Source organism: Melanerpes formicivorus, unplaced genomic scaffold (genome assembly GCF_026170545.1).
Source record: "Melanerpes formicivorus ecotype bairdi unplaced genomic scaffold, bMelFor1.0.p_v2 SCAF_81, whole genome shotgun sequence".
NCBI classification, from domain to species: Eukaryota; Metazoa; Chordata; class Aves; order Piciformes; family Picidae; genus Melanerpes; species Melanerpes formicivorus.
This window is the reverse complement of record NW_027142433.1, coordinates 1,290,432-1,306,927: the sequence shown is the minus strand read 5'-3', so window position 1 is coordinate 1,306,927 and position 16,496 is coordinate 1,290,432. Positions and strand designations below refer to the sequence as shown.

The 16,496-nt window shown below is 57.3% G+C and overlaps 1 protein-coding gene across 3 annotated transcripts in view; it reads right to left on the bottom strand.

The window, feature by feature from the left end:
- Positions 1-16,496, bottom strand: part of TEDC1 (tubulin epsilon and delta complex 1) — an 82,533-nt gene that overhangs the window by 6,498 nt on the left and 59,539 nt on the right. Inside the window, exon 8 of one of the 3 annotated variants that reach the window (XM_068164538.1) lies at positions 13,116-13,307. The exons of the other annotated variants lie outside the window; for them this stretch is intronic. Coding sequence (XP_068020639.1) covers positions 13,200-13,307 — 108 coding nt within the window. The 3' untranslated portion in view covers positions 13,116-13,199. Of the gene's footprint in view, positions 1-13,115; positions 13,308-16,496 lie in introns of those variants that run through there. 3 annotated transcript variants of the gene reach the window in all.

The following is a 16,496-nucleotide window of genomic DNA, read 5'->3' as shown; positions in this document are numbered from 1 at the left end:
ACCTCCAGCCTTGGGCACTCCACCACCTCCCTGGGCAGCACATTCCAGTCCCTGACCACTCTTGCCAGCACAAAATTCTTCCTCCTGCCCAGTCTGAACCTCCCCAGTGGCAGCTTGAGGCCATTCCCTCTGTTCTGTCACTAATGACCTGTGAGGAGAGAGCAGCAGCAGCCTCTCCACAAGGTCCTTTCAGGGAGCTGCAGACAGCAGTGAGGTCTCCCTCAGCCTCCTCTGTTCCACACTAACCATCCCCAGCTCCTTCAGTCTCTCCTCAGCAGATTTCTCCTCCAGGCCCTTCCCAGCTTCCTTGCCCTGCTCTGCCCTGGCTCCAGCCCCTCCACATCTCTCTGGGATTGAGCTGCCCAGACTGGACACAGCACTCCAGGTGTGGGCTGAGCAGAGCTGAGTGCCAGGGGACAATCCCCTCCCTGCTCCTCTGGCCACAGCACTGCTGACCCCAGCCAGGAGGCCTTTGGCTTTCTCGGCCTCCTGGGCACACTGCTGGCTCCTGTTCAGCTGCTTGCCCATCAGCACCCTCAGGTCCAGAAGCACCACAAGTTCTGATACCCAAGGAGGAGGAGGAGGAGGAGGGCACTGCACTGCTCTCTTCTGAGGAGGAAGCAGATTCCCTGGGACACCATCAGATAAATTTAACAGGGGAGATTCTCAGCCTGCAGACTCTGAGGGGAGAGCAGCAGCTCAGCAGAGCACTGTTTACTGCCTGGCAGCACAATCTGGAGCTGCCTTGGGTGTTTGTTGTGTTCTTGGCACTGCTCTCTCTGGTGAGCTCTGCAAGCATATGCACGGCCACAAATACTCTCCCTGCCATTTGGAGACTTCAATAGCTAAAAACTCTCTGAGGGTTACCTTCAAGTAATATTCTCTGCTCTTCACACCCTGAGTGCTTGTGAGAGCACTCCATAACCTCCTCCCGTATGGTTAATCGATGCTCTTTAGCAGCTCGCTGGCTCCCCTCAGCCAGCACACCATCATCACCCTGCCTGCAGGCAGCCCCAGCCTGGGGGGAGCAAACACCCTGAAACGGCTTGGGAGCCTCAGCACCCTGCACCTTCCCTCTCTGGAATGGGATGGGATGGAATGGGATGGGATGGGATGGAATGGGATGGACCAGGTTGGATGAGACCTTCAAGATCATCACATCCAACCTCTCTCTCTCTCTCTATCCCCCAGCTCTGCCTTTCAGGCTCAATCTACCAGCTGGAAGCTGAATTCCCAGTCAGCAAGCAGAGCTGGCTGACAGGTGCTGCACCTCCTCTCCAAAGGAACACCCCCACCATGACCAGCACCAGCCCAGAGGCACAGGCTGCAGGCAGGGAGGGAATGGGCTGAGGAGGAACCAGCAGCTTGCAACTGACACATGGCCCTTGCTGGGGCCAGCACTCACCTGCTCTGCTGCTCACCACAGCACAAGAGAGCAGTCACCCACCTGGGCTGAGCCCATGAGCCAGCAGTGTGCCCAGGGGGCCAAGGGCAGCCAGGCCTGCAGCAGCAACAGTGTGGCCAGCAGGAGCAGGGAGCTCATCCTGCCCTGTGCTCAGCACTGCTCAGGCCACACCTTGAGTCCTGTGTCCAGTTCTGGGGCCCTCAGTTTAAGAAGGACATTGAGATGCTGGAAGGTGTCCAGAGAAGGGCAAGAAAGCTGGGGAGGGGTCTGGGGCACAGCCCTGGGAGGAGAGGCTGAGGGAGCTGGGGTTGCTTAGCCTGGAGAAGAGGAGGCTCAGGGGAGACCTTCTTGCTCTCTCCAACTCCCTGCAGGGAGGTTGTAGCCAGCTGGGGGTTGGTCTCTTCTCCCAGGCAGCCAGCACCAGAACAAGAGGACACAGTCTCCAGCTGTGCCAGGGGGGGTTCAGGCTGGAGGTGAGGAGAAAGTTCTTCCCAGCAAGAGAGATTGGCCCTTGGGATGTGCTGCCTGGGGAGGTGGTGGAGTCCCTGTCCCTGGAGGTGCTCAGACAAGGCTTGGATGTGGCACTTGGAGGCACTCCTGGCACTTGGCAGGAGGTGCTAGGTCCTAGGTTGGACTTGCTGACCTCTGAGGTCTTTCCCAACCTGGCTGATTCCATCAGTCTATGATTCTCTGCTGTGCCTCTGCTGCTCCAGGCTCAATGCTTTCAGGCCTCCCACTCCCAAGACACTGAAAGCCAGCAGGAAGCTCCCAGGGCACCAAGTGTCCTCCAGCCCTACAGAGCTGCTCAGAGCTGCCAGGAGTGCACTCTGAGCAAGTACTGCTGATGGGCTCCTTCCAGCTCCTCACCTCACCCTGTCACTGCATCACTGCCTGGACAGGGCAGAGGCCAAAGGGCCCCAAGTGCTCCTAGACAAAGTCCTTTAAAGTGACTTCAGTCTTCCAAGAGGTCACCACAGGCTTCCCAAGGGTACCAGCAGCTAAAAGCTAAAGGGGAAACTGGAGTAACTGTCCTGTTGTAAGGAGAAGCAATGAGCTGGTGCAGCTGCAGCCAGGAGCAGCCCAGCTGAGATCACAGCCTGAGAAGAGCCTGAGGTGCCAGCCAGCCCATGAGCTCTTCCAGAGGCTGGCACAGTGCAGATGCTGCTGGCAGCTCCACGTGCAGCAAGAGGCAAAGGAGGAAACACCAGCATGAAACAGAGCTCCTCCCCACTGCCTGGTGGGTGGGGAGAGACAGCCAGCCTCTAGCTCCTGGCATGGTGGAGCCAAGCCAGGCAAGACACCCAGGCAGTGCAGGAAGACACTGCACCTCCCCAGGGACAGCACCATGGCTGCTGCCATGATCCCCAAAACCTTCAGGCTGAGCTCTGGCTGAGCAAAGTGTGGCCCAGGGGAAAGAGGAAAGGGTGAGCCCAGTGCAGGACACTGCCAAGGGGGGGTGAGGTGAGGCAGAGCAGTGGGCAGGCTGAGCAGGCAGCTGCTGCTGCTCTCTCCTCACAGGTAATTAGTGACAGAGCAAGAGGGAATGGCCCAAGCCCAGCCAGCAAGGCCTGGCCAAGCACAGCCAGCAAGGCCTGGCCAAGCAGAGCCAGCAAGGCCTGGCCAAGCACAGCCAGCAAGGCCTGGCCAAGCAGAGCCAGCAAGGCCTGGCCAAGCAGAGCCAGCAAGGCCTGGCCAAGCAGAGCTCAGCTCCAGCAGCACAGCCAGCAAGGCCTGGCCAAGCCAACATGCTGCTCTCCTTGCCTGCCCCTCTCTCTCTCTGTGCAGAACACTGATGAATAACCCCAGTGCTCTGGGTGTCCTCAAAGGCAGCAAAACCAAACCTTTGCCCAGCATGAGGGGCTGAGGGCTCTATGCTGCTTGAACAAAGGAGGACTCCAGCCAGGGGGGCACAAAGCTGCCTGCTGGTTGGGTTTCCCCATGGGCAGGCAGGGCTAAGTGCATGACAAATGCTTCCCTCCCTCAGCTAGAGACAGTGACCCATTCAGCCCCAGAGCAGCAGGGCAAGGCTCCATCTCAAGGGGTGCTGTGAATGCAGAAGTGGTGAGGAAAAGCAAGTCCTGCAGCTCCCTGCAGGGAAGGACAGGACCCTGCAGAGCCTGTGGACCTCAAACATTTGCTGACCACTGACTTCCAAGACCATGAGAGCCCCTCCAACCCTCAGAACAACATCTAAAGGCATCTGCTGCTTATACCAAACCAAACCAAACAACAAAATGCCATCCTGGGGGGGGTGAGAAGGGCTGTGGCCAGTAGGCCAAGAGAGGTTCTCATCCCTCTCTGCTCTGCCCTGCTGAGGCTGCATCTGGAATACTGAGTCCAGTTCTGGGCCCCTCAGGTCAAGAAGGACCTCAGGGAACTGCTTGAGGGAGTCCAGTGCAGAGCCACAGCAATGCTGAAGGCAGTGGAAGATCTTCCTATGAGGAGAGCCTGAGGGAGCTGAGGCTCTGTAGCCTGGAGAGGAGGAGCCTGGGGGTGACCTCATTGCTGTGTTAAGTGCAGGGGGAGTGCCCAGAGGCTGGGGCCAGGCTCTGCTGGGGGCTGCCCAATGCCAGCACAAGGGGCAGGGGTGGAAGCTGAGGCAGAGGAAGCTCCATGGACACAGCAGGAAGAATTATTTCCCTGTGAGGGTGGCAGAGCCTGGAGCAGGCTGCCCAGGGGGGTTGTGGAGTCTCCCTCTGGGGAGGTTCTCAAGCCCTGCCTGGCTGTGTTCCTGTGTGTGCTGCTCTGGGTGCTGCTGCTCTGGCTGGACTGGAGGAGCTCTGGAGGTCCCTTCCAAGCCCTATCACTCTGTGAAAACAAAGCAAAACAACCCCCTCCCCACCCCCCACCCCCCAGGAGAAAGCCAAAGCAATCTCTGCAATCAGCTGCCGTGGGCCCTGGCCAGCAGAGCCGAGCAGGAGCTGCTCTGTCAAACCCCCCCGGCTCTAATCTCAAATTCAGGTCTCACAGCGCCTTGACCAAAGGCAATTTCAAAGCTGTGAGAAAGTTATGAAGTTCAGACTGCAGCTCCACAAAGCTTTGTCTCAGTGAATCAAGCTTCTTGGCTGGGAGCTTTCAAGGTTCCTAATTCTCTGCAGCAAGCTCTGCCGGCTGAAGAGGAGCCAGTTAAAGAGGCTGGAAACCATCATTGCTATTTTAATAGCTGAACACTTCCCACACCGTCCTGCCTAAATGAGGTTTCTTTCTTCTCGCAAGATCCTCGCCCGTACACAAAGGGACTCGATGTTCTTCTGCAACAGCCCATTTAGCAGCCCTGCCCAGGCACTTAGGGCTTGAAAGCCACAATAAACTGCTCGATTAGCCTGAGCTACCCCCAGGCACAGGCCGGGGGCTTCACCCAGCCGCTCCCGGGAGGCATCGCTCCGCTCGGCCAAGCTCCGGGGGTCTCTCTCAGCACACATTCTTGCTTTGCTTTCATACAGCCTCAAGCAGATCAGGAGAGGAGCCCAGCCCTGTGCCCTCGGCAGTGAGACACAGGTCTGGTTCACCGCTGGCCAGGGAGCTCTGCCTCAGCCACTGGCTCCTCATAGGCTCAGCCAGCTTGGGAGAGACCTCCAAGCTCCCCAAGTCCAACCACTCACCCAACCCTAACTAACCAACCAGCCCATGGCACTGAGTGCCTCACCCAGGCTGCTCTTAAACACCTCCAGGGATGCTGACCCCAGCCCCTCCCTGGGCAGCACATCCCAAAGGGCAATCTCTCTGCTGGGAAGAACTTCTTGCTAAGATCAAGCCTAAACTTCCCCCTGGCACAGCTTGAGACTGTGTCCTCTTGTTCTGGGGCTGCTTGCCTGGCAGAAGAGCCCAACCCCCACCTGGCTCCAACCTCCCTGCAGGGAGTTGGAGAGAGCAAGAAGGTCTCCCCTGAGCCTCCTCTTCTCCAGGCTAAGCAACCCCAGCTCCCTCAGCCTCTCCTCCCAGGGCTGTGCCCCAGACCCCTCCCCAGGCTTCTTACCTCCTGTTTCATCTGCAAGTCTCACACCCTCAAAACTCCACTTCCAAGAGCTTGCAGAGGATGGTCCAGCTGTAACCTTGCCCTGGTTGAACTGCACTTCCCTCCCCTCTCACAGAGGGGACAAGGGAACTCCTCACTTCCCTCTCACAGAGCCAGGCAAGGGAACTCCTCACTTCCCTCTCACAGAGCCAGGCAAGGGAACTCCTCACTTCCCTCTCACAGAGCCAGGCAAGGGAACTCCTCACTTCCCTCTCACAGAGCCAGACAAGGGAACTCCTCACTTCCCTCTCACAGAGCCAGGCAAGGGAACTCCTCACTTCCCTCTCACAGAGCCAGGCAAGGGAACTCCTCACTTCCCTCTCACAGAGCCAGGCAAGGGAACTCCTCACTTCCCTCTCATAGAGGGGACAAGGGAACTCCTCACTTCCCTCTCACAGAGCCAGGCAAGGGAACTCCTCACTTCCCTCTCACAGAGCCAGGCAAGGGAACTCCTCACTTCCCTCTCACAGAGCCAGGCAAGGGAACTCCTCACTTCCCTCTCACAGAGCCAGACAAGGGAACTCCTCACTTCCCTCTCACAGAGCCAGGCAAGGGAACTCCTCACTTCCCCCCAGGGCCCCAGGGCTCTCAGCCTCTCCTCCCCAGGCAGTGCTCCATCCCTCAATCATCCTGGTAGCCTCCCTTGGACTCCCTCCAGCAGCCCCCTCCCCAGCCTTGCTGCCCTTCTCTGGACACCTTCCAGCAGCTCAACCTCTTTCTTGAATTGAGGAGAGCCCAGAACTGGACACAGGACTCAAGCTGTGGTCTGAGCAGTGCTGAGCACAGGGCAGACCTAAGTCCCAGATGCCACAACTCAGGCTGCACAGCACAGGGACCAAAGAATGAACACCCCTCCCCTCCTCCAAATGCCAAAGCCTCAGTACTTCACAGCACCAACAGAAAGTTCCCTCCCTGGGGCTCAGCCTCTCAGGAGGTATTTCTGTTTTAACTACAGATTCATCTCAAGGCTTTTCCAAGCCCTTGACTCCCATCAGAGGATCACAGAAATGAATGCAGCAACAGGCAGCCACTGCCAATATCTGCTCTGAGGAGCAGCCTGTGTCAGGGGCAGTGATTCAGACACTTGCAAAAAGGCTGCAGTGCTGCTCTGGAACAGCCTCTGACAGCTACAAATCACTGAGGAAGGCAGCAGAGTCCTGCTCCATCTAACAAACTGATCACTTGTTTCTCAGTTTATTCTTCCAAACTTCTCCTCTTGGGCAGCAGAGACAAACACTGCTGACAGGAGAGCCCAGCCCAGAGCCAAGTGGCTCCCAGAGCCTGGGAGGGCCCCCACCTTGTTTGAAGCAGAGCTTCACCACTGTGCAACATGAAGGCAGCCCCTTCAGAAGCAGCAGTGCTGCTAATGGCTTGCACTTGGAATGGGCCAGGCTGGAAGGGACCTCCAAAGCTCCTCCAGTCTGACCTCCCCACACTCAGCAGGGACACCAGAACAAGAGGACACAGTCTCAAGCTGTTCCAGGGGAGGCTCAGGCTGGAGGTGAAGAGAAAGTTCCTCCCAGACAGAGAGATTGCCCCTGGGGATGTGCTGCCCAGGGAGGTGGTGGAGTCCCCAGCCCTGGAGGGGTTCAAGAGGGGATTGGATGTGGCACTTGGAGCCATGGTTGAGTTGTCAGGAGGTGTTGGGTGAGAGGTTGGACTGGATGAGCTCTGAAGTCTTTTCCAACCTTATTGATTCCATGCTTCTATGATTCCCAACCAGATCAGGCTGCCCAGGGCCCTGTTGAGCCTCACCTTGAATATCTCCAGGGAAAGGGCCCCAAGCACCTCCCTGGGCAACCTGTGCCAGTGTTCCACCAGCCTCAGAGTGAAGAACTTGCTCCTAAGATCCAATCTCAATCTGCTCTGCTCCAGTTGAAGGCTCTTCTGCATTGCTGTGCTGCCTGGGGAGAACAGGATGTGCACACAAACTCCAGCCACACAGTCCCTGTGTTCCTATCCCCCCAGGCATGTTCATGTGCAGCACTGCTCAAACACACAGGAGAGGAAGGAATTGCCACCTGGGCACACAGGCTGTCAGCAAAGGGCCACTCCTGTGCAAAAGCCACAGGGAAGAGGAAAGCCAAAGCAAAGCCCCAAAGCCTTTAGGGAATTTCCTCACTGCCAGAGCAGTTTGGATTTCAGCCAGAGATGTTTAGCAGTGAGTGATGGACCACTGGGATGGGCTGCCCAGAGGTGGAGGAGCTCAGCCCTGCAAACAGCCAAGGGCAGGGTGACCCAGGTGTCCCTGCTCACTGCAGAGGGCTTGGACTAAATGACCTTTGAAGGTCACTTCCAACTCTAAGCCTTCTGTGACTCTGTTCCCTTGTCCCTTAGAGGGGTCTTGCATGACCACTGCAGAACCCCCACCAGCACCCAGCCCTGCAGGCCTCTCTGCAGGAGCAGGGTAACTCACCCAGCACCCCAGCTGCCCACAACTAGGGCAGGAGGCAAAGAGCCCTAGCTGCCAGGCAGAGAGCTGTCTGCCAGGGCACTGCCAGGCTTGCAGTGGAAAGCAGACACTTCCACAGCCACTGCCCTTCACAGTGCATGCAGCTTCTGGTAGCAGCTCCCAGGTCTGATGGCAAGCAGCAGCTGGAGGTGGAGGTGAAGCTGCTTCAAGTGGCCACTGTGTCTCCTACAGGCAAAAGCTGGGCCCTGCAGCTGGCTTGGGAAGGGCTGGGGGGGAACCAAGGAGCTCTCAGGGCTTTGAGGGAGTCACCAAGATTAAAGCAGTGAGCTCCAAAGTGTACTCAAGCTTGATTTCGATGCATTTCTGGCTGGGAAGGAGAGATGTGGCAATAATAAACGACAGGTTTCCTTGCTGTCAGCTCTTGTGCAAGCACAAGGGACACAGGCACAGAAAGGAGCTGGAGGCTCTCTCCCCTCCTAGGACCAAGTGCCCTGGACTGCAGGAGAGGTGACTGAGAGGAGAAGGCCAAGGGTTTCAGAGAAAGAGGACACCTGAGGTGAAGCTTTGCATGCAGGGATGCAAACAGCCTGTCTGAAAGCACTGCCACCAGCTCACCTCAAGCCAAGCACTGCTGCAGAGCAGAGGCCTCCTGCCTGCTGGTGGAGAAGGAACCCATCCTGACAGCCTGCCTGGAGCTGTAAAGCAAGCCAGGAACCTCCTGCAAGTTACTGTCCCCAGAACCCAGGGTGAAAGGCTCAGTAAAACACACTGATAGTGCTCCAGGGAGAGCTGCTCTAAAATACAGCCACTGGCTATGCCTAATGCAGCCTCTGCCAGCCAGAATCTGCTGAGTCCCCAGGCTCAGAGAGCAGTGCTCACCACCTGCAAGGGACTCAAACCCAGCACAGGCTGGGAGGGGATCTGCTGGAGAGCAGCCCTGGGGAGAGGGACCTGGGAGTGCTGGTGGCTAACAAGTTCTGCATGGGACAGCAATGTGCCCTGGGGGCCAGGAGGACCAATGGGCTCCTGGGGGGCATCAAGAGGAGTGTGGCCAGCAGAGCCAGGGAGGGTCTCCTCCCCCTCTGCTCTGCCCTGCTGAGACCTCATCTGGAACATTGCATCCAGCTCTGGGCTCCCCAGCTCAGGAGGGACAGGGAGCTGCTGGGGAGAGTCCAAGAGAAGTCTACCAGGATGACTGAGGGTCTGCAGCACTGCCTGGGGAGGAGAGGCTGAGAGCCCTGGGCCTGTTCAGTCTGGAGAGGAGAGGCTGAGAGCCCTGGGGCTGCTCAGTCTGGAGAGGAGAGGCTGAGAGCCCTGGGGCTGCTCAGTCTGGAGAGGAGAGGCTGAGAGCCCTGGGGCTGCTCAGTCTGGAGAGGAGAGGCTGAGAGCCCTGGGGCTGCTCAGTCTGGAGAGGAGAGGCTGAGAGCCCTGGGGCTGGCCAAGGGAAGGGAAAGCAGCAAGGGGGAAACAACCAACTTTCACCCACGCTCCTTCAGGCCCCCCAGCTCTGCACAGCAAGCAGCAGCCAGCACTCAGTTTTCAATGCCTGCCTCTTCCCTGAGGAGAGGGAGGCTTTCAGAAGGCAGAAGCCCCAGGAAAATGCCAGGCTGGGTGCTTTATTTGCAGTCACATTTGTGTGTGTGTGTGCCTGACAGCAGTGTGCTGATTTAGCAGCCAGCACAGAGTCTCTCTTCCCTCACACAGCTCAGCACAAGACTCAGCAATCTGCACAGCAAGTTGCATCTGCAGATGAAGAAGGAACCCACCTCTCTTTCATCTCTTTGTACTCTGCAAGCCCAACACTGGCTAGTCAAGGCCTGACCAACCTGCAGGGAGCCCTCAGAAGTGAGTGAGATTCCTTCCTGCATCTCCCCAGCTCTGCTTCCCTGCCAGCAGCTCTCCCTGGGCATGCCAGCCTTGAGCCAGGCTAGCTAGGGCCTTTGGGTCTAGCACACCTGGATCCTGCTGGGAAGAGGGGAAGTGATGCTGAGGGATGGAGCCCTTCCTCCCTCCAGGACAAGAGACAGCACAGTGCCTGCCCTGCATCCACCTGGCCATCTGCTCCAGCAGGGCCTCCACAGGCACTCAGCCAGAGGCCAGCAGCCAGAGCTCCTGCTCTGCTGAGTGACAAACAGAGCAGTGCAAGGACCTGCATGACCAGAAAGTGAACACAGACCAGGGGTGAGTCTGACTTCCCCCTGCTACAGCAGATCCATGCTTTCTAATAACCTAAGGCTGCTAATCCCATGGCAAATCCAGCAGCAGGACATGAAATCCTCCATTTAACTAAGAGCTACACATCAAAGCCCTCAGCCCTCTCTGCAGCCCTCCTGCCCATCTCCTCCACTGCTGCCTGTGATGGATGTTTCTCTTGGTCTCTCTGGGTTTCCTCCCCAGGCACCTGGGCCCAGCCAGCCATGCATTCCCCAGAAGCTGCTCCTGTGGCCTTGCTAGTTCTGCAATTTCCTTCTGCATGGCAAGCTCACTGGCAGCCGCTCAGGGCTCCAGATGGAGGCTTGCAAGCACAAAGGGAGCACAGAAAGGCTTTGGGACTGGGGCAGGGGCAGGGGCAGGGAATGTGCTGACTGAGGCACTGAACCATCCCCCCTGCCACTCCTCCACCTCCTGCAGCCCAGCCAGCCTGGGTGATGAGCTGCTCTCTACCCTGGCAGCTTCACCCCAGCAGAAAGCCTTGAGAGCCTGAGCAAGCAGCAGGAGCAGCAAAGATGCAAGGTGAAGACTTTGCCTTCCAGCATCAAACCAAAACAAAGAGCTTGTGAGAAGAGTTCAGAGGACTCTCCAGGGAGAGCTCAGCTGTCCCTCTGCCACCTGTCCTGGGCTGAAGACAGCAGCAGCACAACCTGGCCCTGCACTGGTGCAGGAGGGAGCACAGCAGAGCAGGAGGCAGTGGAAACCCCCAGGGCTCCTCTCTGTCCACAGTGGAGAAACAAGGAGTCACAGAACCAACCAGGCTGGACAAGACCTCAGAGGTCAGCAAGTCCAACCTAGGACCTAACACCTCCTGACAACTAACCCATGGCTCCAAGTGCCACATCCAGTCCCCTCCTGAACACCTCCAGGGGCAGGGACTCCACCTCCTCCCTGGGCAGCACATCCCAGTGGCCAATCTCTCTTGCTGGGAAGAACTTTCTCCTCACCTCCAGCCTAAACCTCCCCTGGCACAGCTTGAGACTGTGTCCTCTTGTTCTGGTGCTGCTTGCCTGGGAGAAGAGACCAACCCCCAGCTGGCTACAACCTCCCTGCAGGGAGTTGTAGAGAGCAAGAAGGTCTCCCCTGAGCCTCCTCTTCTCCAGGCTAAGCAACCCCAGCTCCCTCAGCCTCTCCTCCCAGGGCTGTGCTCCAGACCCCTCCCCAGCTCTGTTGCCCTTCTCTGGACACCTTCAAGTCTCTCAATGTCCTTCTCAAACTGAGGAGCCTCCCCCTCCTCTCTTCACTTCCATGCAGGTTAGAGACACACAGCACAGCCACACCAGCAACAGCTATCAGGGCACCCACAGCTCCTCCAAGTCGCTCTCAGCTCTCTGCAAGTGCTGCCTTTGCTTTTCCCCCAGTAGGTAAAATTTAACTCACTCTTGGTTGAAAACACAAAACCAACCCAAACCACCCAGAGCCATGTAGCTTGGCTGTTTCAGCATCAGCCTCTGGAGCTGCTTCCCTAAGTGAAGCCTCAAATCCAAGTGCATCCAAGCCCATCCTGCCCCTCATGGATGCAGACCCCTTAGGGAAGAGGCTCCTGCCATTAGCCTCTGCCAGCAGTGTGCTGGGCTGGGCTGGCACTGCCACAAGGCTTGAGTGAAGCACAGCACTCTTGGGGTGGAGGTCTCTGTATGAGAGCCCCCCCCAACCCCTGCCCTTTCCTGCTACTACCACTCACCACCCCTGACCCTCTCTCCTCTTGCTCCTGAGAGCAAACAATCCCAGAGCCCCTCCCCAGCAGAGAGTGAACCCAAAGGGGGCCTGCTCTGAGCCCTGCATCCTCCCATCCAGGCTATGGGCATGAGGGTATGGGAAGGAGGGACTGGATGGCAGGGGGAGGCAACTGCTCAGGAGGAAACACAGCAACAGAGACCAAATGCAAAATGCTGTCCTTAAGGAGGTCTGATGTGAGCCAGGGATTGCAGAGCCTCAAGGCTGGGTCTCAGGCACAGGGGGAGCCAAGCCTGTGAGCACAGCCAGCAGCACCTGTGGGGAGGGCTCTCGGCTGGAAGGAGCAAGGCCAAGCTCAGACTCATGGCTCTGAATCTCTCTGGGCCATGCTTCAGAGGTGCATGCATGAGTGAGCTCCACACTGGCATCTCAAAGGAGCCTGGCTGGCTTTTAAATGGCAGTGAGCACAGAGGATCCCAAGTTTCAACAGAAGCTGAGTGTGGTCTGAGCACTGATGTGATGAAAGTGAAACTACTACCAGCTGGAGTCAAACACTCTGCACTCCGGCCTGGGATGCCACATGCTCAACACAGGCTGAAACCAAACCCCTTTCTCAAACAGAGGAGTAGGTAACATGAAACATTCAGCCAGAGGAAGGCAAACAAACAAACAAGGTCTCTGCTGAAATCAGGAGAGGTCATCTTTGGCAGCTGAACTGGCTCCTAGGAAGAGAAACATTTTTACAGCTCAACCCTTGCACCCAACTGTTTCACCCTCTGCAGAGCCCCAGAATGGCACCACAGAGTGAGGAGGATCTGTCCAGCACTGCATGCAGAAGAGCAAAGCCAGCAGTGGGAAAGCCTCCCAGTCAGGTCACTCCTCTGCCACATGGAGCTCCTCTCCTACAGCCACAGGCTGAGAGCTGGGGCTGTGCAGGCTGGAGAGGAGAAGGCTCCCAGCAGACCTCATTGTGGCCTTCCAGGATCTGCAGGGGGCTCCAAGAAAGCTGGGGAGGGACTTGTGAGGGTGTCAGGGAGGGATAGGACTGGGGGGGATGGAGCAGAACTAGAAGTGGGGAGACTGAGATTGGCTGTGAGGAAGAAGTTGTTCCCCAGGAGGGTGGTGAGAGCCTGGCACAGGCTGCCCAGGGAGGTGGTGGAAGCCTCCTGCCTGGAGGTGTTTGCAGCCAGGCTGGAGGTGGCTGTGAGCAGCCTGCTGTGGTGTGAGGTGTCCTCACAGCAGGTCCAACTCCTGTGCAGCCACCCCTGACAGCTATTTGCACCCCCTGCTTTGTGCAGGGTGCAGCTCCCAAGCCTGCTCCAGCATTTCTCTGCCCTGGGCATTAGGGATGTTCCTTGCCAGCACAGCAGCAGCTCTGTGCTGTGCTTTGCAGACATGTCCCATGGGGTAGGATAAACAACAACCACATCTTTCCTCCAAGGCAGCTTCCTTCCAGTCAAAGAATCAGATCCCTCACTTCAGCCTTTCCATTCTCCAAGTCCTTCCAAGACCTTACATTCCAGACTCACCATGAGCTGCATTCTCCTCTTCTGGACTCTCCCCAGTTTCTCTCTTGCATTGTGATGCTAAAGTGGATGTAAAGAAAGAGCAACTGTCCCTTGCTCTATCCAAGCTGCATCCAGCCCAGCACTTCCTCCAACAGCAAATAGCTAAGGAGGAAGCTGAGGTCTAGAAAAATCCTCAACAATGCCTCACCAGAAGACACAACCTCCTGAACTGCAGTAGCCAGCAGCTGGAGGCTTTCCTGGTCAGAGACCACTTTCTATGGCTCTTGCTTAAGAATGATTACTGGGGTTTTAATTCATTAATTTGACCAATAATTGTCTCTGGGTTCAGCCATAGGAAACCCAAAGAGCAGCAGCAGAACTATGAAAGGTTTTCTGCTGCTCCAGTGAGATCTCTCTCTGCAGTCTCCCCTCTCCTCCTGCAGAGCTCTAGCCTAGGCAAACTGCCTGCAGAAGAGGAGGCTCAGGGGAGACCTTCTTGCTCTCTCCAGCTCCCTGAAGGGAGGCTGTAGCCAGGTGGGGGTTGGTCTTTTCTCCCAGGCACCCAGCACCAGAACAAGAGGACACAGTCTCAAGCTGTGCCAGGGGAGGTTTGAGCTGGATGTTAGGAAGAAATTCTTCCCAGCAAGAGAGATTGGCCATGGGAATGTGCTGCCCAGGGAGGTGGTGGAGTCCCCAGCCCTGGAGGCGTTTAGGAAGAGCCTGGCTGAGGCACTTGGTGCCATGGGTTAGCTGCTCAGGTGGTGTTGGCTGAGAGGTTGGACTGGATGATCTTGAAGGTCTTTTCCAACCTGGTTCATTCTGTGTTCCTTGCAGAGAAAGCCTCTCACAAGCTGGCAGGGACATCACTGCTTCCCCTCCCTGAGCCAGAGCTGCACCAAGCATTCCAGGAGGGATGGGACTCCTAAGGTTTGGCTCCTTCTGATTTCCTAAGGACTGTCAGCCTTCAGTTCAGCATTTCTGAACACTGACACTTCCAGAGAGCCATGCTCTGAATCCCCAGAGCTCACTCACATGAGCCATGGCAGTCAGCTCCAAAGCAGCACACAGAATTACAACTCTCCCTTCAGCTTCATCTTGGCTGACTCAGCCCCAGGCAGTCTCAGCCCACCTTTCACCACTGCTCAGCACAAGGACTCTCACAGTGCTGTGCTGCTGTCCTTCATGTGCTCTTCAGGGCTTAGTCTCCTCTTGGGCATCAGCCCCCTGGAGACCTGGCTCTGCAGCTCCTTCCCCAGAGCAGTCATCCACAGGTGGAGCAGCAGCCCAGGCCCCTGCCAGCTGCCTCCTCCCTGCTTCCTGCTGCTGTTAGCTCAAGGGTGAGAGGAGAGACAGCCACAGGGGCAGTCTGTGTTGCTGAGCAGCTTGCCAGGGGCTGCACCAAAGGCCATCTGCAAATGCAATCGGGCAATGTCAGCCCAGCCTGCCCTGCCCCCATGCTCACTGCTGCCTTCCAAGGAGTCCTCCCCCCACAGCACATCATGTTCAATCCTTTGCCCTCAGAACAGCCTCTCCTCAGCTGCCTGGCAGACAGCAGGCCTGCTGGTAACCACAGAGAGCTTTACTCTCTGGATCATCACCTTCCTTCCTGTGAAGTACAGGGTGGCAGCAGGAGAGCTGCACCGAGCTGTCCTGGCCCTCAGCTGAGCAGGCTTGGGAGAGCCAAGAGCATCTCCAGATGTCTCCAGATCAGCAGGTACAAAGCTGGAGAGAATGACCACTTCAGCTACTGCTGCAGCTTCCCTTTTGTCTGCCTATGAAAGTAGCACAGGAGGGGAGGCCTGGTAAGCTTATTTCTCCAGGGACAAGACTGAAGGGGGCAGAAAACTACAGCTGATAGAGAGCCAGCACTCAGCAAGGACCCTGACTGTGGGGGAGAGAAGAAGCCAGCCCAGAGGCAGAAAGCACCACCCAAGCAGAAGGACTGTTCAAAGGAAGGGTTGGTATCAAGAGGATTGATGTGAGTCCCCTGCCCCCCAGCATCCCCAAAGCCCCCTCCCCGTGGTGTGACGAAGCAGTTCTGTCCCAGGGCACGTAGCAGAGGGGCACTGGGGCTGAACCATCCTTGTAGCAGCACATCAGGATGCACTGCAGTCCCTGCCCACAGTCACAAACTCAGATGGCACTCACTGGATCCCAGGAACACTGGAACTCGACCAGCCAGCACTCCAACCCAGCCAGTGCATCTACTTCCAAGCACAATGAAGAGCTCAGCAGCTCATCTGTCTGGGCTGCCTCTCCCATTTCAATGTGGCTATTACATAACATTTAACAGCACACACACTGGCACAGAGCAGAGGCAGAGCATGTCTTGCTCTGGAAATCATGCATTGCAAGCTCTATTTTTGGACTCCCAGGTGTGAGTCATCCTGCAATGGTCATGTCTGCTTTGCCAGAGAAACAGCCAAGTGTGGTGGCACTGGAGCCCTGCTGAGCCCTGCTGAGCCCTGCTGCCCATCCCTGACAGCCACCACTGACAGCCATCCACAGCAAGTGCCCTGCTGAGCCCTGCTGCCCATCCCTGACAGCCATCACCAACAGCCATCCACAGCAAGTGCCCTGCTGAGCCCTGCTGCCCATCCCTGACAGCCACCACTGACAGCCATCCACAGCAAGTGCCCTGCTGAGCCCTGCTGCCCATCCCTGGCAGCCATCACCGACAGCCATCCACAGCAAGTGCCCTGCTGAGCCCTGCTGCCCATCCCTGACAGCCACCACTGACAGCCATCCACAGCAAGTGCCCTGCTGAGCCCTGCTGCCCATCCCTGGCAGCCATCACTGACAGCCATCCACAGCAAGTGCCCTGCTGAGCCCTGCTGCCCATCCCTGACAGCCATCACCGACAGCCATCCACAGCAAGTGCCCTGCTGAGCCCTGCTGCCCATCCCTGACAGCCACCACTGACAGCCATCCACAGCAAGTGCCCTGCTGAGCCCTGCTGCCCATCCCTGACAGCCATCACCGACAGCCATCCACAGCAAGTGCCCTGCTGAGCCCTGCTGCCCATCCCTGACAGCCACCACTGACAGCCATCCACAGCAAGTGCCCTGCTGAGCCCTGCTGCCCATCCCTGACAGCCATCACCAACAGCCATCCACAGCAAGTGCCTGGAGAAGACTGCAAGAGAAGGGCAAATCTATGGAGAGGCTTCCTCAGCCTGCTCCCCCAGCCTGCAAGGCTTTGGTCCCTTGCAGCTTGCTGTGGTTTTTAAGTTCATAGTATCACAGTATCAGTCAGGGCTGGGAGGAA